This window comes from Myotis davidii, unplaced genomic scaffold (assembly GCF_000327345.1).
Source record: "Myotis davidii unplaced genomic scaffold, ASM32734v1 scaffold271, whole genome shotgun sequence".
Classification (NCBI taxonomy): Eukaryota; Metazoa; Chordata; class Mammalia; order Chiroptera; family Vespertilionidae; genus Myotis; species Myotis davidii.
The window spans coordinates 323,877-348,848 of NW_006284839.1; the positions used below are offsets into that span (position 1 = coordinate 323,877).

The 24,972-nt window shown below is 42.4% G+C and overlaps 1 protein-coding gene across 1 annotated transcript in view; it reads right to left on the reverse strand.

The window, feature by feature from the left end:
* The window catches only part of PLCE1 (phospholipase C epsilon 1), a 253,712-nt gene that overhangs the window by 142,258 nt on the left and 86,482 nt on the right, over positions 1 to 24,972 (reverse strand). Inside the window, exon 2 of the mRNA XM_006755081.2 lies at positions 5,738 to 6,026. Coding sequence (XP_006755144.1) covers positions 5,738 to 6,026 — 289 coding nt within the window. The remainder of the gene's footprint in view (positions 1 to 5,737; positions 6,027 to 24,972) is intronic.

A 24,972-nucleotide genomic window follows, 5' to 3' on the forward strand; every position in this document is an offset into this window, starting at 1 on the left:
GCAGGAATGTAGAGTCACCCCAGGGCATGGAATTATGTTCCTGGATGACACCTGACCACCTGTGGTCCCAAGGCAGAGAGCTTTTGTCCTGTGCCCTCCAAACTTTTTGGCCCCATGAGCTACAATCTCCCCCATCACCTGAATAGCCCATCACTTTATGAATCTCTTGGGAGTAGTAAGGGCTACCTCAGTAGCCTTGAAACCCAATATTACATTTTCTCCTGGGTGAGAAATGTTATTTTACAAGTTGAAGACTTCCAGATGTGATCTTTTGCATTCTTCTGAAACTTGACATAGCACTAAGCCATAGAGGGCAGTGGATGAATACTTTTTAGTTGATTAACTGGGACAGAAACATACCCCCAATTACATTAATACATATTTTTAACCATGAAGAAAATATTTTCAAGGTCAAAAAGTTGGAGAATTTCTTTAAATAAACTTGAATCTTGGAATTAGAACTATGCATATACCTTTCCTTGCCTAGTAGGCATGTAAAGGGTAATTTTTTTTTTATTATGAGGAAGTCAACTAAGACAGTCTTTATAAATGAAATTATTTATGAGGTATAGTCACATAGTTCAAATGTGTGTGTATATTCCTATTACGACATTGTTTTTATACTTAGAGGTATTAACTTTAGAAAAAGAGACAAATAAAATAAGTTAAACATTTTTAGATTTTTCTTTTTTTCATTATTAAATTGATTTTAGAGAGAGAAGGGGGGCGAGACAGAGAGAAAGAGAAAGATGGATGTGAAAGAGAAACATTGATTGGCTGTCCTCCTTACCCGCCCCCTGACTGGGGATCAAACCTGCAACCTAGGCCTGTGCCCTGACCGGAAATCACCTCTTGGTGTGCAGGACAGTGCTCCAACCAATTGAGCCACACTGGCCAGGGAAGATCTTTCTATAAGAAACAAAATACTCCCTATTTTCAAATTAGAATATTAAATATGTAGGTTACTTTTGTTTTCATATTAATATTCTACTTACAGTTTATAAATGGCAATAATTTTAATATAGCTATTCTATGTTTACACATATATGCAGTCAAACTGCCTAAAAAATGAACAGTGGCATTTTCTTTTCTGCTACATAATTTAAATAGAGATAACTAAGCGCTTTCCTGGTTATACATAAATATTTAATCTTTTAATTCATAAACTTACTTAGCAACAATTTGAGAAGAAAAAACTGAGTTGAATGTACTATATTTATTATATTGATTAGTACAACATACACATTTGAAAACACTTAGCTACCTTATATTGAAAATTCTCTTCCTTATTACTACTAATTTTTATAATTTTGCTATTAAGTGCTTTACATCACTATTAATTATCTCACTCTTTTTTAAAAAAATTTATTTTATTGATTTTTTACAGAGAGGAAGGGAGAGGGATAGAGAGTTAGAAACATCGATGAGAGAGAAACATCAATCAGCTGCCTCCTGCTGTGTCCGCAACCAAGGTACATGCCCTTGATGAGAATCGAACCGCAGGCTGACGCTCTATCCACTGAGCCAAACTGGTTAGGGCAATCTCACTCTTTTATCTCCCTTTTGAATTTATCTTGTTTTTGTAATTTTCAGTAGGTATTACATTGGAAAAAGAAAAAAGAAACAAAGGCAGATGATAGATTTAGAAAACTTCTTCCTGACTATTGACGTCAATAATTCTTTTGACTGCCACTGCTAAACAGAGTTGGTCCTGAGAGTCTAGCATTGGTTAATGAGGAGAAGGGGACCTAGACAGAAAGTAGAAAGACCTTAATTGTATTAAACTAGTGGAAGGTCCCTTCCAGATTGATGTGAGCACTCCATTTTCCATTTTGAGAAAGCACATCCATGTAATCAGGGACACACCGTTGCTGATCAATGCTTCATATCAGAAAACCTTTCTCATTATTTGGCAAACTTTGAACTTAGTAGACAGACCACCCTTGGTGGCCCTAATGGCATAAAACCAGGAATGTTGTCTACTGATTGTTGGCTGTCTTTCTAGGCCACCGGTACCACTGGAGGTGTGCAAGCTTATGGAGATGTTAAAGAGTCAGCAGAAGAATCCTGTCAATTGCATCAAGCTGTAAGGCTGTAGAACTCTGGCCAGTCAATCCCTGAGTTACCAATTCTTGACTTCTCAATAATGAACAACTGGTTAGACATTTCCTTCTCCTATTCTCACCTACTGTAGGCTACTCCAACCCTCATCTGTAATCATACTCACTTGCAGAAGACACATTGACTTGAGCCATCTGGAGGTCACATGAAAAGATATCTGTCTTCATATTTCTTTTTCACAACCTCGATTCTTTCTAATATCTTTATAGACCTGAGACCAAACACCTATGTAACATGTTCCTCCTCCTTTTTAAAATTTTAGATTTTTTTGTGTGCTAAAGTATATATAACATAAAATTTAGCATCTTAACCATTCTTAAGTGTACAGTTCAGTGGTATTAAGTACATTCGTACTGTTGTGCAACCATTACCACCATCCATCTCCAGAGCTCTTTTCATCTTGAAAATGGAAACTCTGTACTCATTAAATACTAACTCCTCATTGCCCTCCCCCACCAGCCCATGTCAACCACCTTTTTTATTTTGTCTCTATGATTTTGACCATTCTGAGTACCTCGTAGAAATGGAATCATCAAGTATTTGTCTTTTCCTCTCCTTTTTCTCTACCTTCCCAAACTACATCTAATTAATCAGACATGATCTCTCTCATAAAAGAGATCATTCTTTTTCACCATTTTCCTTACTCTTTCCTTCTGGGAAAAAAATTTTAAACCTGCCCTGCCCCCTCTCTTCCCTTCTTCATTCCATTTATAAACCTCTTACTTAAAAAAAGAAAATGACAACAAAATTTTTTTTTTAAAAGGTGACTGGGATAATTTCCTGGTTCTTTCATAGAGGTATGAGTTTCTGTGTGTAATTAACCATACAAAAGAACTACAGCTGCCAACATCTAAAATCTCTGAAATGCCCCAAGTTCTTTTCAAAATCTCCATAAAAGTTTAAATTTAACTTTCTACTCATCTTAGTTAAAATTATTTCTGTTCAACGAGAAATGTCTTTTGACTCACTTATTGCTTTTTTCTTGGAGGCTGATTCTCAGTATTCTAAAAATTGTGTTTTTCTCTTTATCCCATGGGAAGTGAGTAGATTTCAACTGTGTTACATGTTAAAGAGGTGTTTGAGAACTAGAGTCTGTGAACCAAATCACAATATTTAATACTGTTCTCTGGGAAAGTGTTCTAGGTTCCACACAGCTCCTGAGAATTGAACTGCTGGTATTTAAGCCATTTATAAACTGGGGGTTGTGTGTGTGTTATACACTTCCCATAGATTTCATTAGCGATACATAGCTGAAAGCTGTTGGCCAACTCAATGCCACAGGTCACACAGTGAACAATAAAAGCAGCGGACAACCAAGTCACAGCAGCCAGCATGTCATCCAGATCCCTTGCCAGAGTTCAAGACCCAACTAGTGAATATGCTAAACCTATAGATTCTACAAACTCTCCGTGACTTCAACCACCCATATAATTTCGCATGCATTTTCTTCCACTGCATGCTGAAGAAACATATGTTTCACTATGGCTTATGACAGACTTTGAAAACCCCATGGCGAGGGCACTGAAGTTTAAAAAGGTTTCCAAGAGAACAAGCCAGAGCTGCAGAAATATGCCTGGAGCAGAGGCTAACCAGCTAATTGTATTATTCAGTAGAAGCTACTTACAGAGGGATATCAGAAACCATTATAGAACTGCAAAACGGAAATTAGCAACCCTTGCATAAAACACCAGTTTAGAGATAATACATTAGCTGAGGGTCCAAAGAGTTCCAGAGCTGGGACTGCTGGTCTATGAAGTTCTGATCTGAACAGGGAAATGCAAATAGCAATTGAGATCAAGTTACTATCAGGGCAATAGCCACATTAACCAGCAGCCTCCTTTTTTTCCTCCCCAAAGGCCTGTGAAAGACCAGGCAGCTTGCTTTGGTCTTGGAGATGTATCCCTTTGCAATTAATGGACACGAAAGAAAGTGGCTTTTGTTGTCTCTCATTTGTTTGTTTGAGGCCTCACGCTTTGGGCCAAGCCATTTATCACAGAATATTAACTCCCTCTCTAAACTCTGAACATTTAGAGCCACTTCCACATTTATCTGGCACTCAACTCTGCAGTCTCATGCATGCAAAACTGGACTGTCTTGGGCGGGGGGAAAAATGGACACATATGTAATATCCTTTGTAATAAATAATAAAATTAAAAAAAAAAACTGGCCTCCTCGTTAGGATCATAAACAACTTACAGGCAAGTAAACTGACTTGAACTTCCTTAGGATTTCCCCTAACAACTACATACTGCTGGGCACAGAGTGGGCATCTGATAAACACAGTTGATTAACTCAAGGATAAGGTCCTCACATATCATGGGCATTGAAGCAATGCCAGCTCCGCATGCCAATCTCAGTCCAACTTCCCAGGAAGAGTACTGATGGAGAATGTAAGCCTGGCGGTCACCAGGAGCCACATCAAAGTGGAGAAATCTTGCATCCTGTGCACAGGGTACTGCTTACCACCTGGGGACTGTAAGCTCCACAAGGGTAGGTACTATGTTTTGTTCCCTACCCAGCACCCAGCACCCAGTACCCAGCACCCAGCACCTAGTAAGTGCTCAAAAAAATATATGAAATCAAGTTTTGTCCCTTTAGTCTCATGAATCAGTGTTTCTACATCTTTTGTTTTGTTCATTCATCATTTATAACCAATCCACAAAAATTAAGGTAACTCCAGAAAACAAATCAACATGGCACCCACATGGTACACAGGGAGGTATATACCCCTCCTCAGCCTGCCCAGGGTGTGCATATGTGTAGGGTGGTGTGAGGGAGGCTGGAGAAAGGTCACTGGCCTGCTAGTCACAGGTCTGGGAATTGCTGTGGAGGGACAAGAGTTGCTCTCCTGAAGAGAAATGGCCGGATGTCAGATCAAGCTCCTGGCAGCCCCAGTCAGTGGAATGCTGCTCAATGTGGTCCCTGTCTGGTTGGCAGCTTCCTGCCAGGGAAGGCTGCCAAGCAGGTTGTGACAGCTGTGCAGTGCTCTGACATTTCTGACCTGCCTGCCTGCTGCACGTGGGAAGCAGCTGAGAAGTTCTGATGTGGATGGACACGATCTTCCAATGGCTTTCATTTTTCAGAAGAATGCCTAACTATCTCATCTTTTAAGATGGAAGTCATTGGAAGATAGCCTTTAGCTTTTCCGGTCAACACAAACCTACTGATTCTGTGTACAAGAATAAACTCTGTGTTTTGTGTACTCATAGCTATAAATCTACTTTTGTCCCTCCTACTGCATATTTCTTCCTGTTCTCAACCACTATTTTCACTGTGACCACACTTGTTTATGAGCATCTTATCACAGTAATTGACATCTGTCATGGACTACCACTAGGAGAAATCACCTGTTTGAATAATTAAAAAAAATTAAAGATAGCTTTTTAACCATTTATTCTTTTGAAAAAAATCAAAATCTTAAGGCTCATTATTTGGAATGTTTACACTTCAACTGATTTTGATAAAAGAATGACTTTTTATATTCTCTTAAAGCAGTTACTTTTATGTAAAGTTGCTTAAAGTGAACTGAATATTTCATCAGGAGATATATAAACGTTAACTTAGATTCTTTTTTGCACTCGAAGATGAAAAGTTAAAAGTGAAACTTCAGACATACCTTTCAGCATCATTCGTCCGGTGGATCCTCCAAAAGTACTGAGAAGCCCACTTCTTGCTCCTAAAGATGTGGTTGCTTCTAGGAGAGAACCCGTGATGTACTGAGATATGGAGGTCCGTTGGAGGGTGGCACGATACTCACATGCGGTGTCTTGAACACATTGCTTTAAGCAGGGACCAACATTAATCCTTTCATAGGCTGTCTCAGAGGCTGGGAGCTTTGTGAAGAAATGGAGAAGAGATCCAATTGTATCTTCTGTTTCTTCTCCCCTTCTCACTGCATTGTAGATCTGTGAATAGCACAAAGTACAGGAAGTATTAATCTAGTTTCTTAGAAAAGCAAATTAACTTGTTGACAAAATGCCAAGATGACTTATTAAGAAAGAAGGTTCAGTCGCTCTAAGCACAAACACTTTTGAGCACTGGGCTCATGTATTAACCTGAACATTCTACAGACACCATTTATTTGGGAAAGCTATGTGTAGTTATGAAATAGGCCATTCAAACAACCCTGCTATCAAACAGAGCGCTTACAAGTTGTACCAACCAAAAATATATTCAGCTCAAATTTCTTCTCCTCCTCAGCAAAGCAAAGCTCTTCTGCAGAGGGACGATGCCAGACCTTTCCTTTTTGTCCTTTTGGACTCTTCTAAGTGACTGTTTCAGGTCTGCCTGCCCCTAAGAAATACTGCAACCTGACATTCATGAGGAATCAAACAGAAGTAAGAATGAGAGGGTCATGGGGAAGGAGCAATTCTATATTTCTCTCTTGGTCACAATCCTTCAGTCCATCAGCTTGGATCAAAATCTTTGAATCCTTCTTCCTCTTTCAAACTTCCTCATTTTCCACATCCAGTGAGTTGACAGATCATGCCCATTCTTCCTGTTTTGTCTCTGCCACTATCCTGATTTCCTCTCCCTTTATAACCTGAATTTACCAAGAATTATCTCAAGGAGATTGAACTATTAGGACAGAGTTCCCAACCATAATTCCAACCCATGGCAAAGCAATTGTTCAACATGCATTTATATAGGTCCTGCTCTTCGTGAGGCATAGCATTGAAAGATGTAGGGCCTGGGCAAAGAGTAACACAGACCTCATATACCAGAAGATTTCACAATCTAACTTAGAAGACGAGGCCTGAAAATGATGAGGTTTAACATTATTACAGGGAGGTTTGGGGTTTTGTTAAGGTCTCTGGGAAGCCAAAGACTTCTAGGTAGTATATAAGCAACAGGAAGAAACATAACATGGGAGTTAATCCAGCTTTCTGATGGTGGAATAAAGGTAGACTATATTGTGTTGTTTTTATCATGCCACCTTGAGCACCTTGCCATGGTTGTCTTATTATTTATGCATCAAATCAATAAATAATCATTATGTGTTTATATAACAGATATGTGTCAGGCCTGGGTTAATAAGATAGCTTCTCCCCTCAAAGAGTTCACAGTCCAGTGATACACAAAAGAGCTCATAGTGGAGCGGAAATGGAAGTCGCCCTGTCCTGTGACTTCAATGAGTGTCCAGGGAAGAGAAGATCCTCCAATGCCCTCCAGGCCATGTGTGTGCCCCCATGATGCTATACACTCCAAATCTCACCTTAACCAGGATGCACTGGCCCTCAAGAGGATCATTGTTAAGTTGTGCTAGGTCCTTAGGACTTTGGAATGTACCTAAAACACCCCAATTATTCAAACTGCGGATCCTGACTACATTTCTATTCTGCTTTCCTCTGACTACTGGTATATACTTGTCACTTGAAGGCAAAGTGTGAATTCTTTGGCTTTAATTCTCTGTCAGTAAATTTCTGGTGGCCAATATGGCCATGAAGGTGGTGTGCTAGGACAGAAAGAGCTCGGCTTTAGCATCAGGTATATGGGGTGGTACTCCTGATTCTACCTTGACCAGCTAGGGAGCTGGACATGAGCATGAGCAAGCTGACTTAAATGTTTAGAGACAGTTTCCTCTTCTGTAAAATGGGGATACTAAGGTCCCATCTTATGGATGTTATGGGTTTCACCAAGACAACAATGTAAAGTGCTCAGCCTGGTATCTAGGAATGAGGCCCATTACTACTGGGCAAGAAAAGAATGGACTCCGCTATCCTCAGGGAACAGCAGATGATTGTGTAACAACAGAGCTTAGTCTATGAAATTTATTGTGATGGGGTTATACCCTTACTCTCTTGTGCCACTGGATAATATCATCCTAACCTTATTTGAGCTGCAGAGCTCAAAACATGCTTTTCTTCTCTCAGCTCCAAATCACACAGGCAATCTCCAACACACTAAGTCTCAAACAAATCCTTCAGAAGTAAATGCTCTGAAGTTCAGGGAAAGGACCCACAGTGAGATCTGATGGCTAAAGAAGGCTTCAGAGGTAAAACAGATTTGAGTTGTGCCTTGGAAAATAGGCACAACTCTAGCTGGAGCAGCTTGGGGAGGCAACTCTCATGGTAAGCAAGGGTGAAAGAAAATGTATGTGTCCTAAGGACAGTAAGCAGAGCAGGGTATTTAGAGCAGAGGAGAAATTAGAAAGGCCAGTTGGCCTGTAAAGGAGATTCTTGAATGTCAAACAAAGAGCTTTAAGCCATCAGAGGTAGAAACTCGTCACTTTCGTTTATTTGTTTACTTGTTTGTTTTAGCAGAGAAATGATGCTAAAAAGGTTTTACTTTACAAGATTAATATGCTTACAGTTCTTAGTTACTAATGAGTAGATCTAGTTTCTTCTTGCCACGCTCCTCCATTGGCTCAGATGCCCTTATTCATTATGTTATGCATTCCAGTTTCCACATCAGGCCTTCAGAGATTCCCAATGTCTCATTCAGCCCCTTATCCAGCTTTCCCAAAAGGTTTTCCTCAAATTAGGAGATCGTGAGTGACTGCATGAAATAAAAACTCCTTGATCAAGTAAGTTTGAAAAACTCAGTAAATATTCTCCTTTTGAAGATTTACATTGCATATTAGAATATTAAAGACAAAAGGTTTAGAGTGAAGATATCTATTTTATTTTGTTTGAGTGTTTGAGTATTACTCATACTCATGTTACCTGACCAGAGATTTTTTTTAAGAGCACACACTCTGTGAATATAGTGTTGTGCCAAATAATTTGCTCTAATCAAATGGCCTTTTATAATTCTCATATCCTTGACCTTTGTGGATTCTCTGAAACAGACAATTCCCTAACTTTCTTGAAATTCTGCCTCAATTGTCATCTCATTGTTCTGTCTCTGCCTTACTCTGTGGTTCCCCTTCCTCCACGGGCCTTCAAGGCAGTTGTAATGCAATAGAGAAGTGCCAACAAGTGCCTAATGTTGGGGATCATAATTTGGTTGGCCATGAGCCAGACAGACCCATATGGACATGGCTGTAGTTACACAAAATAAACATGCACTGAGCTCCTCTAACATGTCACCTGTGTGCTCTCCCCTGGGCTAGTTGCCAAGGATACAGAGAGAAAGCCATGATCTCTACTCTCAAGGAGCATTGCCACTCACTTCCAACATATATAAATGCTATGTACATATTAAGTAACCATTCAATATTGCTATCAGCCACTTGTTTCCAAACTTGTCTGACAAAATAAAAGACGAAGAACTCTAAGAATAAAGCTCTGAGCTTCCGTCACAAAGACCAGAAAAAGATCAGTAGGTCCCACAAAGATCTGGACTGATGCATGCTAGTTATACAAATACTGGATGAGTTGAATTCAAGGTGCTTGTTGGAAAAATGCTGAAATGTGGGTGAACTGTGGTAAACATAACAATGCTCAGGGAACATATTAAATTAAGGCTCTAACCACTTATTAGACCACCCACTTTTTAAGAAAAAAAGGCAGACATGAAAAATTCCACATATATAATGTGGGAAAAGGGGTCAGTATAGATCAGTCATTATGAGTGTGGCTCTGGGGTACTGGCTTGAATTCTAGCTCCTCTGCTTTCCAGCTGTGTGACCTTGACAATTTACTGTGCCATTCTGTGCATCAGTTTCCTTTTCTCCAGTGTGGGGATATAATAGTTTCTGCCTCATAAGGCAGTGGTAAGAATTAAAAGCTTTGATAAATGTAATAGGATTTGAACAGTACCTGCCACTTAGTCAATACTCAATAAATACTGGTTTTTGTGATGATGGTGACAAAGATGATTGTGGTAAACCACACACAACACACACACATACACACACACACACACACACACACACACACACACAGAAAATGGCCATAAATTATTTCCTTCACTGATTCTAGGCCAGCTTTGGGATTTGCTTAACCAATGGGAGTGTAGCAAATGCGATACAAACAAAGTCCTGAGAAATACTTGTTCATTGACATTTGCTCCCTCTTGCTGTTTCTGGGAACTCTGCAATAATGAACATGTGGAGAAGCCAGAGCTAGCACTCTGGAGGACAAGAGACCATGGCCTAGTCACTCCTGTCACTTTGGCTGATAGCTTGCTAACAGCCAGACACTCAGTGAGGCCATGCTAGATCCTAAGATCATCCTATGCCTAGCCGACTGCCATCATAGATCCAGGAGAGAGCCCAGCAGAGATCAGGGGATTCAGACTAGGAGAACCACCCAGCCAATTCACAGAAACATGAGCTAAATAAATAACTGTCACTAATTTCTGGGAGTGCTTCATTACAAAGCAAAAGTTAATGGACATGATGATGTGATGGGCAAACTGGTAAGTATTTACCTGCATGAGATTTAAATCCATACATTAAACCAAAGAGGTTGACTCATTTGGCAGATGGAGACAGAAAGCACAGAGAAGTGAAAGAAACCTTACATAGCTAGCAAGGGTCTGAGCCAGATTCACACCTAGGTTTATCCAACCCCAACCATTGCACAAACAGGGTCACACCCAAAGCCCAAACAGTGGGATTTAAGAAATCATCGTTATTTGGCAAAAGGTTTAAATGATGTTTACATTGCTTTTGTTATTGTTTTTATTCATGATAATTTCTTTCATGGTCACCCTAAATTACTTTTGAAAGATAGTCAAGTTATGATTAATGAATGACCAAGTGTTTCCTTATATGGAGATTTATAGTTTTAAATTACAAGGTTAAAACAATATATGAACTTTATCTCACTTGATTAATGTGGTAATAGAAGGTGCTGAAAACTAGGCATACTAATACTGGGTAGTGGTATATTTCTTGATATAAAATCAACATGTCACAACATGGCATCTAAGTTTGCTAAACAGATATGTGTCCATTCATTTATCCAACAATAGATTTATATGTATTAAGCACATACATTGTGTCAAGCCCAATTACTGGGGATCCAATGGTGAGCAAGAAAGCTTTATTTTAGTGGGGAAGGCAGTAAATAAGTGGACCAAATAAGTTAAGTAAAAACTGCAGACTGTTATATATAGTCCAAATATGTTTTGGAAATAGATTCCATAGGACTTGCTGAAGTTGTTGTGAATGAGGAAAGGAAAGGAGTCCAGGTTTCTACATTTGATCACTTTAAAATTCTTGGAGATTTAAGATTTATATAGAGAGCTATAGATCAATGTTGCAAACAGCAGCCCTCATGGCTCCCATGTTTAACAACCACCGTGAACTGCGAATGGATTCTTTCCATGGAATTACACTACTCCTATTATGGCAAGTGTTGTGTTTGAGTAGAAAGACCTTGATCTTATAAAGTAACCTGCAGAAGAGCAAGCGATGCTAGGAAAGCTCCCCTGCAGCAAAGCAAGCAACACTTAAGAAAAACATTCGCAGTTCCCTGTGACTCAATAAAGAGGGGCGCCTTATAGAAACCAGCACTGGGACACACACGCAGTTCAGACCCAAAACAAAATAAAACGAACATCCAAGGCTGCAGAGAGCTGGGATGATTCAGAGGGAGACAAAGCCAAAGACTTTGGTGCATGGAAACGCGTGAGGCAGCCAGACACACCATGTCCACAGCACTAACCCAGGGGGAGAGCTTCCTCCATATAGCCAGACAGGCTTTGTCCTAACTTGACTTCTACTGGGGTCCAAGAGGGTACCTGTCAAGTTTGTACTTATTCTATGTCAAAAGCTATCTTTCTGGGGTCATGGAAAATTATGATGCTCTAAGATCTGATGCCATATCTTCTGAAATGTTTCAACAAGAAAAAGACTTGCTACTTAGGTGTCCATTGACTCTTATTACTTGTAATCACTGCCATATTTATTGAGTGCCTAAAATAAAGTAGGCACTGGACACAATTTCATTGAAATTTCAGAACAGCTCTAGGAAGAGGTCCTATTATTACTACTTAAAAATAAGAAACTAATGCACCCTCTATTCTATATTATTGCCAAGAACTTGGCTAGCATTCTCCAGTTTATGTTATTTATGTTGTTTATTTATTTATTTTGGTCATGAATCTATTGTGTTCATCTAAACCACAGGTGACACTGCATTGTCACCTGTATTTTTTGAACACCAGATACAGAAATCACATTAAATGGCATAAAATCGTTACAAAGTATCCAAAATAGCTGTAGTCAAATGACACTCTAATTGCTACTAACCAAATGTGGCCTATTCTGGAAAATTTACCAATAGTTTAACATTATTCCATTACTAGTGGCCAGGTGCACAGATTCGTGCACATTGAAAGGAAATTAAGTAGAAGAAATATTTTAATATCGCTATTCGCCCTTTCTCTATAATAGAAGTGTCAACCAAATTCATGATCAACAATGACAGTTACTTCTCTTTTAAATCTGTCATTGGCATGCGATTGGTGCCAGTGAGAGCTTTATATTGCATGCATGAGTCAACGTTTACTAGTATTTTTAAATTGCCAGTCAGACAGATGGACGATTGGTCACTTAGCCTTTTATATATATAGATCATTTACTGATTGGCTTAGAGTTGAAGACGCTTAATCACCCTGATCTTTTCATGAAAACAGTGATTTGGAAGGATGATGAGGCTTAAAAAAAACACAGAGATTATTGATTTATATGTTGACTCTTCTAATTCAACAAATGTTGAGTTGCAATTACAGAGATTATGGTGGATTCTTGAGAACAATGATTAAAAAAAAAAAGAGACAAACTCTGCCCCGTGACTGAACCTCACACTCCCCCGAGTTTTCTTTAACATAAAGGGGTCAGCCAACATTATCTCCAAGGTCCCTTTTAGTGTTACCCTTCGATGACCCATACTTCCTAACCTTCTTAAATGGGGGATGGAACATATTAATTAACCTTAATTTTGATGATAATTTGGTCATTATTCTCTAATACAGTGTATAGTTAGGGTCTTCTGTCTCCCTCTCTCATACTCAATGTTTTCTTTCTATATCAGCTGTTTCTTCTCACCAGTAACTATGTATCTATTTTTGATAGTACCCTTATCCTCTCCATAATGTGGTTCCTAAATCACCCTGAGCTAGAAAAACAAATAATCACATTTATTTGAACTATGTGTTAACTGTGACTTAACAGGCTGGGTAAGAGTGTGGGAGCCTCTCTCATGGAATCAAGTGTGAGAGCTGTGGTTTGGGAAAACCCTTTTACTGGTCTCCTGGGCCCCTTTCCTAACTTCTGGAATCTAAAAGCAGTGTTCTAGACAATTGAAGATGCTGAAAGTTTGATTTCTCATGGTGTGTGTGTATAAACAAAATGCAATGATATAAGAACTGCCAAATTCCTGGAAGAGTCAACAAAACCAGTGAGGCTGTTCTGGGGGGTGGGAGCTGAGGCAGGTTGGAGACCGGAGTGGCGGGGACGAGGAGCAGGACTCTGGTAGCAAACTGTCACTACCTCTGCTCTTGAACCCACATTCCATTCAAGTGCCTGTGCGGAGAATTCCATTCCACTGAGAATATTCAGACTATGCACGAGACGCCGACCAAACAGAGCTCCAGAGAACCAAAAATAAAGGTTTTGCTAAGGCAAGGACAATTAACCAGAGCCGTGCCCCCAGCTTCTATAGGAAGTAAGTAGAACCTTTATGATTCTAGGAAACAGCTAAGAAGGAATGTTGAGAGGGTGGCTAAGAACAGTTAATAGCTGGAAATGCCCTTCTACATAACTTCTTTCAATCCACATTTTACCCTTATATTCAAATTGTGCCTTCTCCATATAGCTTTCAGGGGTCTCCAGTAAAAAATAAGCCTTGTCTTTTCTGGGCTCCAATGCAAACTCTATAATGGCACTTTCTGTGAAGTATAGAGTCACTGTTTACTCCCCTTCCAGGCTGTGAGTTCCCAAAGGGGCAGGGGGCCAGGTCTTACTCAATATTTTGTCTCCAGCTCAGAGCACACTGCTTAGCACCCTGCAGGCAATGGAGAAGTAGCTGAAGCCTTAGAGCCAAGTCCTCAAAGTGTGGTTCCCAGACCAGTATTATCTTCATCATTTGAGAACTCGTCAAAATGCAAACTTTTGGACCCCACCCCAGATACACTGAATCAAAACCTCTGGGGTTGGGGCCCAGAAATCTGTGTTGTAATAAGCATTCCATATGACCTTGATTCCTGCTAAAGTTTGAGAACCACCACCTGAGACGTTAAGGAAAACATAACAACCTGTCAACTTTGATTGCACTTCTCCTATTATCCATCCCATAAACTCACATCCATGTCATATTCTTTCTAATGGGAGCTCCTGAGGGCAGAGGTGAAGTCCTATCACCTCTATACTTCACAAAGCCCCTAGCTCAGAGTCCAGCACAGGGCACACTCGATAAATGCTAGCCAAATGAAGGGGGCATCTCTCACAGAAATTCCCTGTGGCTGTGAATGTAACAGGCCTTTCTGAAATGATGCTTCTGGCTTAATATTTCCAAAGATGAATCATGTCTGAGATACTAATTCTAATGGGAATTACCATCCAGATGAATCATTTCGTAATGAGAAAACCTGGCTGCCAAGGAAGCCTCTTGAAAAGAAAAAATCAAATCAGGACAAATGGATTATGTTGCGAGGCTTGTGATGTCAGGCTGTGAATTAGGCCAACAGAAGGGATTTAATGGCCTGAACAACCAGGCTCCCTGCAGCTCTCAGAGCAACGGGTCAATTAATGAATCACATGGGAACAAAGCCCCTGCAGGACAAAAACAAACTTTCCCAAATCTCCTAGACTGCGATGCCCTGGCCCAGAGGCTCAGGGGCAGTGTTCGTGCTAAGCCGTGCACATGTGAAGCTCTGAGGGACAGAAAGTTCCTCAAATCATGTGGCTCCAGGCTGCTGTGTGTCCACAACAGGTGGAGGGGACCTAGGCCAACCTATTAGGCTAGGTTGTATGCTTCCTGTGCCCCAACTGAATTCCCACTCACCTTGCCCAGGCTTCTAACTAGCAGGGATCAGTGTTGCCATCTAACTTCATGGCTCCCAGAGGCCCCTTTCTACCTGGGTCATCGCTTCTGGACAAACCAACACTATATTTTCTTCCACTTCTCTTTGCCTGAAGGCTATCTGAAGCTGACCTCCAGAAATATAGAACCACCAGGGTGGGACAGCAGAGCAGAGGCTGCGGTGGAGAGGGAAAGTCTAGTTTTTTGTTTGTTTTTTATTAATTTATTTTTAGAAAGAGATGAAGGGAGAGGGATAGAGACATAGAAACATCAATGAGAGAGGAGCATCATTGATTGCTGCTTGCTGCACGCACTCCAGGCATGTACCCTGACCAAGAATCAAACCAGTGACCTCTTGGTGCATGGGTCGACGTTCAGCCACTGAACCACAAGCTGGGTGCAACTTGTGTTTCTTTAATGGAGATTATCACAGGGTTGTTATAAGCTAGGATTCCATGGGATAAGATAGCTGTGAGTTCTTTGTCTCCAGCTACACAGCTCGTGAGTATACAAGTGGTCATATTAGCATCAGTGCCTGGATCAGAGCTCCAAGGCCAGACTTGCAGCATCTGAGATAACTTGCCAGTTTAGAGAGCCACCACTCCAACCTCCCACCTCAACCCTCCTGGTTATTCACTGGTGTTCCGAGATGGTGGGCCCCTCTGATGCTCAGGAGTAAGTTTGCAAAATCTCCTGCATGTGAACTCATGATGTTTAAGTATTTTCTGGTTCACAGCTCCACAAACAGCCACACTCTGAATTCAGTTTTGGCCTTAGCAAGGTACTTGGTATTATGTGGCATTGAATAAATGGGAGCTTATTAATCCTCCTGGTTAATATTAAAGTTATAGCACGAATCCTCTCTCACCCAGGTTTCTTCCTTTCTTTCACTTCTCTGCTCTCTTCATTATCTCCAGGTTTTCTCCAACTTTCTCTGGGTCCCCATCATTTCTTCACTCTCAAATTTTTCATTCCTCCCCACTTTCATATCCTTTGTTTTGCTTTCCTTTTACTCTCATCCTGTTTTTTCCTTGCTCTGTCCTGATCTTCCCATCTTCCTCACTCTCTCTATCTCCCCTTTGTCCATTTCTCCCCTCTACCCTCATTTCTTCCCACTCCATTTGTATTGGGGTCCTTTGAGCTGCAGTTCCAGGGGCAAAGGAATAAGGAAGGAGTGTTGACTAGTAGGGTCTGCAAGCACAGACCCTCCCCTAATTGTTAGCAGACAGTTGCTGGTCATTACTGCATGCGCTGCATTTTTACAATCGGAAAACTGCAGTGATTTAATTCTTGAAAGTCTCTCCTCTGCGGTGAGCCAAGTGAATCACCAGAGAGGAGCTAGGGACATTCTTTCCCCAAACCCCCAAGGAACAGGAACTCAGTAGTTGAGCCAACACTGGACCCAATGTAAGTTAGCTCTCGCCTTGACTAAGTGCCTTCCTGCAAGCTTGATGGCATTCACTTCAGAGCCTTCTGCTAACAATAAGACTTAAGAGCTGTTTAGAAGTTCAGGTTTCATCCAAGGGTAGAACCAGGCTTAACAAGTCATCACTGAACATGCTTCAGACAGAGCAAATGGAAGAGTGATGGTTGAATCGAGACCACCAGGTTTTTGGAAGCCAGAGTCGTCACAGCTCAGACAGGCCAGGAGGACATGGAACCCAGGAGAGGAACTGCTGGGTCTAGAAGGGAAAGGCAAAGGGGGCCTGGACAGGATGGAGGCGTTGAGGAGGGGGATAGGAGTATAGCCCAGCTTAGTGGGGAAATCCTGGGGCCCATCCAAAGAAGGACAGCCTCTGGGAGAGCCTAAGTAACAACCAGGCCCCAGGCTGGGTGCGCTCATCCAGGGGATTCCTCTGGGAAGATGGCACTGGCATCCGACACAGGCACCGACAAAGTCTCTGGGTGCACTTTAAATTCTGAAGGAGAAGAAATCTATGCCTACAAATGTCTTCCTTGTTTGGACTCCATTCATTCACTCAACAAAAACAGGGTGTCCCCCCAAAATGTATACATACTTAACAGCGGATAGCTTAAGAGATGTTCCTTTCTTCTTAGATTTAACCCATTGGAATTAATAATTATTCAATGTGTGTATACATTGTTGGGGACACCCTGCATTTACTAAATGTCTACTTTGTGTCAAAAAGCTGCCACAAGCTGGAGACAACGAATGAAACAGTTTTATGCCTCAAGAAAGTTACCAAGGATCAGGGGAGGTAGGCAAAAAAATGGGCAATTGTATTACAGCATGCAAATCTGCAATGGTGTGAGCACAAAGTGCTTTGGGAACACAGAGGAGGGTTTAGAAGGCCATGGAAGGCTTCTCAGAGGTAACATCTAGACACAATCTAAAGACGGGAAGAGTTATTAAAGGTGAGGGTAGAGTAAAATGAGAGGAACATGTTTTAAACAGAGGCAACAGCATGTCCCAAGTGGCTCCCTAGAGTTGGTGCTAAGAGCGTGAACAGTGAATCTGGGGAGATAAGCAAGGTCCTTCTGAGTCTTTACAAGTAGAAGCAATGCTAGCTCAGAACTATTTCCTTTCATGAGTATTTTCTAAGCTAACTACCATGGAAATACCTTCAATGGCACACGCACAAAAAAAGGTTCACAGCTGGAGGATTGTATACTCTGTGACTGGGAATACCCATTGCCCTTCTAGGACTATCATGCTAAATACTGAGGCTGCAACATCACACAAATCCTAGACTTAGCTCTTAGGGCATGAATGAGACAGATGATTATAACTTGATTATTTCTTTGTTGTAAACAAAAAACAACGGGAAGGGACAACATATCCAACGTCACCTACCAGCCTAGAATAGGAGAGAGATCAACTTCGTTCACACCTGCAGTGTAACAATAACAGGGGCATCGCAGAGGTGGGTGGCGATTTAGTGCTGTCTAGTTGAAGTGATAGAGCCAGAAAGAGATGGGTGGGCTTGTAAGAAAGTATTACCCTCCTTTTTACCTTTGGAAGTAGCAATGGAAAGGTAAACCTTCAAAAAGGTTCAAAAATATTGGGGACTACAAAACAAAAAACAAAACAAAAAAAATCAGGCATTAGAATTGCACTCAAGTTCATGGAAAGGAGTCAGGGACTCTCTGTTTATCCCTACATAGAGTACTTCTGTCCTGTCACTGTGCTCTTAGCTACATGTGTGTATGAGCACATATGTTCAGAGATAGAATGATGCTGAAGGTCAAAGACAACTTGTTCAGTGTTCAAAGGTGTGGGAAAGTTACCACCTTCTACCTCACCTGTGCCTGCCTTTAGTCAGAGAAGGAAGATATGGTTATCCTGAGTTGCATTCCAGAAAACTCCATGGATATCATTAAAAAAAAAACACACAAAGCCAAACAAACCCCAGGTCTGGCCACTGTGGCTTCAGTTGGTTGGAGCATCATCTCATAGACTGAAAGGTCCCAGACTCAATTCCTGCTCAGGGCACATGCCTGGGTTGAGGGCTCAATCCCCAGTTGGGTGAATGCACATCGATGTTTCTCTGTCTCTTTCTCTTGAAGAAAAATCATAAAAACATATCCTCGGGTGAGGATTTAAAAAAATTCTAATTTAATAAAAGAATCCACAAAACCCCCTAAATTAAAGTTGATCAAAACCGAGGGCTACGGTCATATTAAAAAAAATGCTTCCGATTTGCATTTCAAAAAAGTAAGGCATTTTAGCCCTTACATCTTGCCATTTAAAAAGCCCGTTGTCTCTCCTGAGCTTACGGTTTTTCTTGGCTATCAAAACAAAGAGGTCTTTTGTTGACAGAAACAGGCGACAGTGTTTTGGTAAAAAGATTATATACAGAATAATGGTATGAAGCTCTACTGTGTAAAAAGTAGGCTTAAGAGCTTTCGCCGTCTCCAGATTCTCCGGGTTTCTTACAACAACCTAATATACTGTTGTCCTTCACTTTGTGGGAGCCCTAAACAATCGGCTGCAGTCCTTATTTTCTAAGAGCTTATAAAGGACACTATGCAGATGCGACTACACATAATTAAAGGCAATGTCAGCAACAGTGTATATACTAACTCCAGCTGCAACCAACCGCACTGGGATCAACCACTTGTGGTACCCAAGCATTTTCTGTCCTTTGGACCCTCATGATCCAGTGTCCCATGACATGTGCTGTGCACAGTTGGAACTCATAAAATATTCCTTGAGTTGATTTCAGCTGGCTCTTGGCATCTGCATGCACTGGACACTACCAGTAATGTCAAAGGCAGAGGGCAAATGAAGATGATGCGGGCAGTATTTGGCATATGAGTCCGTGGCTGAGTGGGCTAGAGGGAAGGGTGGGGCCATTGAGACTCACTTCCAGCAGAGCAGGTAGGAGCAGGAGAGACACAGTGAATGTGGTCCTGAGTTGATAGAAGAGACCTTCTGATGGGACCACACCTCTGTACACATCCCAGTCATTTCTGCAGCTGCTTTGGACATTAATGGGTAGCTTTCAGGAGCAAATGAGGGTTCAGTGAGAAGCTCATTCATTCCCCATGCTCTTTCTTCTCTCAGAATCCTGTGCCCTCACTATAAGAACCCTGACCCTGTGCAAGGGAAAGGGGAAGGGAGCTCTGTTGTGAGCTTATGATGGGAAGAGAAGGAGCACACATGGAGTCCTGGCAAGGAGCCACACTGATGAGCAGAAAGCACAGATGGCCCTCTTCACTTTTGTTTATTTTTGATCCAGTAGTGACCCTGATGTGCTACAAAATAGGAGGCAGGGACATTGGGAATGAAGAGGGAAGAGGTTCTGGCAAATGGGAAGTTGGGATGCAAAAATGACATCAGGTGCTTGCTTTCCTTTTGATGTCCTCCCTCCGAATCACTTCTTTTCAATACTTCCCCTTGTAGCTTTGGGAAAGCAAAGGCAATCTCTCTTAGGAGGTAGGACATATTCTGTTTGAGGAAGGAGAGCATGGCTGTCCCTGGCTGGGCGAATTCAGTTTCCGTCATTCCCCTCCAAGCTTTCCTCATCATCTCTTCCACATTTTGCCCTGTACACATTCTTAAGAATTCTTGAGACAGACTTGGCAACCTTTTCCTATCAGAGCCACGATCTGTCCCTATTTGCAAAATCAATCAGAGGCCACACACAAAACGTTAAAAAGAATCATACTCCGTAGTATTATTCTCACAAGGCACAGAAAATAAGGCAAGTCAAGTGCTGTATGTAGAACCAATGAGAGGATAAATGAGATTCACGTTGTGAGCAGTTAAGGAGCATGGGTAGAGGAGCAGCGTGACCAGAAGAGAATCACAGAAAGATAAAATTTTGAAGATAGGGATAGAAGGAGGCAGGTGGGGAGGAAGAGAAGCATGGATGATGTGTTTGAGGTGTGTGTGCTCTGGAGACACCTGCTGTCTGCCCTGGTTTTGGACAGCTGGACAATTATCGCCCAACCCTATGAAGTGCTCACCGATTAATCAATGACTTGCCCTGCTTCATCGAGTGTCTCTCACATGGCAAGAGGTGATTGGAAAGGCAGGGCAAGAAATAGGGAGAGTTGACTAATAGGATGAGACAGGAGATAATAAGTGAGAAGGGAGAGGTAGTTGGGAACAGACTGACTTCACTGGGATGTGAGCCGCTACTGCACACCTAGAATCATGCAAGGGCAAAAAATCAGACAGTGCACAATAGAATTACCCTTCTGTGATGTCTGGGGATGAAGAAATAAGGAAAGAATAGCTGTACTGTGAACTCTTGATTATCTGGGGTAATGTGGAGATTATAATACTAAGCAAAACTACCTACAAGTGAGGGGTTATAAGGCTTGGTATAAAAATCCAAGCACGACAGGAAGTTGGAACAAGGAGAGATCACGGGAGAACATTCACAAATGAACTAAGTCCTGAGATGGACAAAGGTGGGCTAGGAAGGTCGAGGGGAATGTGTTCATGGGAAGGGAAAGTTGCAGGCACTTAAGTGCAGATTTGGATGTCCTGGGAAACCCAAATTGCTCCTACTTTGGGGAGGGTGGTGGTGGTGGTGGTGGGGGGGGGTCAAGTGAGAATACATATTTCTTCCTGCTTTGAAGAGTTTGCTTTTTAGTCCTTGAGGCCTGACACCAAATGTCCTGAGCATTCTGAGCTGGGGGAGTCCCCCTGGGGCTGGGACTTTGCTATCATGACAAAGATTATATGGTTCCAAGGCAGGCCCTGTGGAGGCTTTCAGTTCCCCCAGATCATTGTGACTTTTCTTTTGGTGGCTGCTTCCCAGCAACCAGGTCATGGGGCTAGGTGGGGTGGCAGGTCCTGTGGTGTGTCCATCACACACCAGGTGAGATGCAGGGAACAGAGTGGTGTTCCAGACAATATACTCACAACTGCTTTTAAATAGATCCAGCGGGACACACATTCAGACACACATCCCTGTGCACTGAGAAGACAAAACAGGGCCTTCTCACACCCTGCTTGCTCTCAATTATCTTCACCAGTGCCCATCTCACTGCTTTCTGATGCCTTAGCCTGGTCATGAGAATTCCTCAGTAACCTCTCCCTGTCCATCATTCAATTGTTACCTACATGAACCCACTGCTCCTGCCAAACTGAGCTGCTCACCATCCATCCCTCAGCACACCCTGGCCTTCTTGCCCTGCTGTCACCTCCTTACCTTGTCACCTCCTTACTTCATCACCTCACATGCCTTCATCCTCACATTCCTACCAAAATCCTACCAGAATCCTACCCACTCCTTACGGCAGTCTTAACATAAGTACTTAATCAACTAGTTGTATGACCCTGAGGCAGTTACCTTCTCCATGCCTCTGTTCCACTATGGTAAAATGCAGAGAAGATGATTAAATGAATTAATATACGTGAAGCACTTAGAGCAGTGACAGGGACCCTGAGTTCTGTGAAAGTTCTTGTCTTTTTCTCACCAACTGGGTGCCCCAAGTTTCCTTCTGAACACTCAGGTGCTATCTGGAATATAGGTGATAACTGAATACTTCCAAGCAGGATTTTTAATTTTGATTTTGCTCTGTAATTGTGCCCATTTTAAGCTGTCAATTTTGAAGGAACAGGTGTACAGCACTGATTTTCTGTGGTTCCTAATTCACTTACTCAGTGTTAAGTCCTCCCAGTGAAGGACACCTCTGGCTTTATACATATACATATACATATACATATACATATATACACACACACACACACACACACAAATAAAGGACAAACATGCAAATGGACCGTACCTTTGCTATACCTTAAGCCACACCCCCCAGCCAATCAGAGTGACTATATGCAAATTAACCCAACCAAGATGGCGGCCGGTGGCCACAGAGCTGGAGCAAACAGGAGGCTTGGTTTCCCCAATAATGGAGAAAGCCAAGCTTCCTGCTTGCTGCGGCCGGCTCTGAGCTCCACTCAAAGCAACAAAGTTTCAATTATAGAAGGTAAATAAATCCCAGAATAAAAAAGAAAAAGAAAAAAAGGAGAGGCTGGGAGCTCCCATCGCCGCAGGGCTTGGCCAGCCTGAAAACGGCCCTCAGCCCCTCACCCAGACTGAGGCACCCCAGTGGGGACCCCCACCTGAAGGGGGTGTGACCAGCCTGCAAACACCCACCAGCCCTTCACCCAGGCTGGCCAGGCAACCCCACGGGACCCCCACCCTGATCCAGGACACCCTTCAGGGCAAACCAGCTGGCCCCCACCCATGCACCAGGCCTCTATCCTATATAATAAAAGGGTAATATGCAAACTGACCATAACAGCAGAAAGTCTGGGAATGACTGGTCACTATGACACACAGTGACCACCAGGGGGCAGACGCTCAATGCAGGAGTTACCCCCTGGTGGTCAGTGCACTCCCACAGGGGGCGCTCTCCTCAGCCACAAGTCAGGCTGACAGCTGCCAGTACAGCGGTGGTGGTGGGAGCCTCTCCCGCCTCCTTAGCAGCGCTAAGGATGTCTGACTGGAGCTTAGGCCTGCTCCCCGCTGGCAAGTGGACATCCCCCGAGGGCTGCAGGCTGCCAGAGAGATGTCTGACTGCCAGCTTGGGCCTGATCCCCCAGGGAGCGGACCTAAGCCAGCAGGTGGACATCCTCTGAGGGGTCCCAGACTGCAAGAGGGCATAGGCCAGGCCTCTAGTATATATATAAAGATAGAGGCTTTATTGAGATATTATTCCCAAGCTATACAGTCCATGGTTTTTGCAATATTCAGAGTTGTGCAACCATCACCACAATCAATTTTAGATAATATTCATTATTCCAGAAAGAAGTCCTGTACTCATTAGCAATCACACCCCATTTTTCTCCAACCTCCAGGGCCTAGACAACCACTAATCTATTTTCCATTTCTACAGACTTGTCTATTTTAAACATTCCACACAACCTCTGGCTTTTTAAAGAGGCCAGACTCTTCTTTCACTCATCATTAATCTATTTCCTCCAAAATACCCAGCCATAGGCACAGGCACATAGTCTTAAATGTTGCTGAATGAAAACCAAACCATGGGTTGAATCAAGCTAAACATATGTTTTTGTTTTTCCCCCCACCCCCACATTACATTTTAAGACCTTGTTGGTCCAAAGCAAGATCAGAAAATAGACCAGGAGCAGAGCTGTTGTGCTCTTGCTTTTCCTGAGACACAGAAAAGCTTTGTTGAGACTCCTCAAAGCAAAATTCCTGTGCAGTGATTCTCAAACCTGGCTGTTTCTTACTGTCACCTGGAGAACAAAAAGTCCTGAGCATGAGTCCTGCTGCTCCCCACTCCACTCCCAAAGTTCTGATTTATTAGTCTGGGGTGAGGCCCATCAATATCTTTTAAATGTTCCCCATTTTTTAAAGTGATTCAGTGAACAGCCAGGCTTGAGAACTCTTGATCCAATGAAAACAACCGTTCTAAGCAAGAATGATTTGTTGAATTCCAGCCATGCCCAGAATGAGACACAGCCAAAGTTTTCAACCCTGTCTTCAGGGAAACTAATCTCTGAATCTTAAAGAAAGCAATAAAAAAAAAAGAACACACACACTCAAAGTTTCATTTCACAAAAATATTTCTTTATAGTCAACATTACTATAAGATTGAACCATATGAAATTACTAATATCTGACTGTTTTTGAGCAATAGATGAAAATTTCGTATCATTCAACTTAATTGAATGCATTTATTTCTTCAAATAGAAGATTCATCCTATTCAGCTTGAACCAACATTTTTCTAATCCACCTATTCATTTCGGATTTGTGCACTAGTGGGGTCCCTTGGCCTGGCCTGCGGGATCGGGCCGAAACCAGCTCTCCGACAAACTAGTAGAATAAAGAGAGGCAGAATTGTGGGTTTTTTAAAGATTCATTATCAACTTGTTAAATGCAATAAGAAGGAAGATTCTAAAATTTGGCTGAAATTAGGAGTCACTCAAACCTAAAGGAATGGACATTTTACATTCCGACCCCACTGGTGCACTATCGGGGCCAGGAAGGGACCGCTTGGAGGGCTCCAGGGCATGTCCAACCCGACTCACCCAGTCCCAATCAGCAAGACCCCAGCAGCAAGCTAACCTAACAGTCAGAGCACCTGTCCCCGGGTGGTCAGTGTGCATTCAAGCAACTGGTTGAATGGTCAAACAAATGGTCCGACACTTAGCATATTAGGCTTTTATTATATAGGACTAGAGGCCAAGTGCATTTGTGCACTCGGGGGGTGGGGGGGAGGAAAGGTCCCTCAGCCTGGCCTGTGCCCTCTCACAGTCTGGGACCCTTCGGGGGATGACCATCTGCTGGCTGAGGCCTGCTCCCCAGGGAATTGGGCCTAAGCTGGCAATCAGACATCCCTCTGGCAGCCGGGAGCCCTCGAGGGATGTCCACTTGCCAGTGGGGAGCAGGTCTAAGCTGAAGTCAGACATCCTTAGTGCTGCTGAGGAGGCGGGAGACTCCCACCACCACCGCTGTGCTGGGATCCCAGACCCAGGCCATC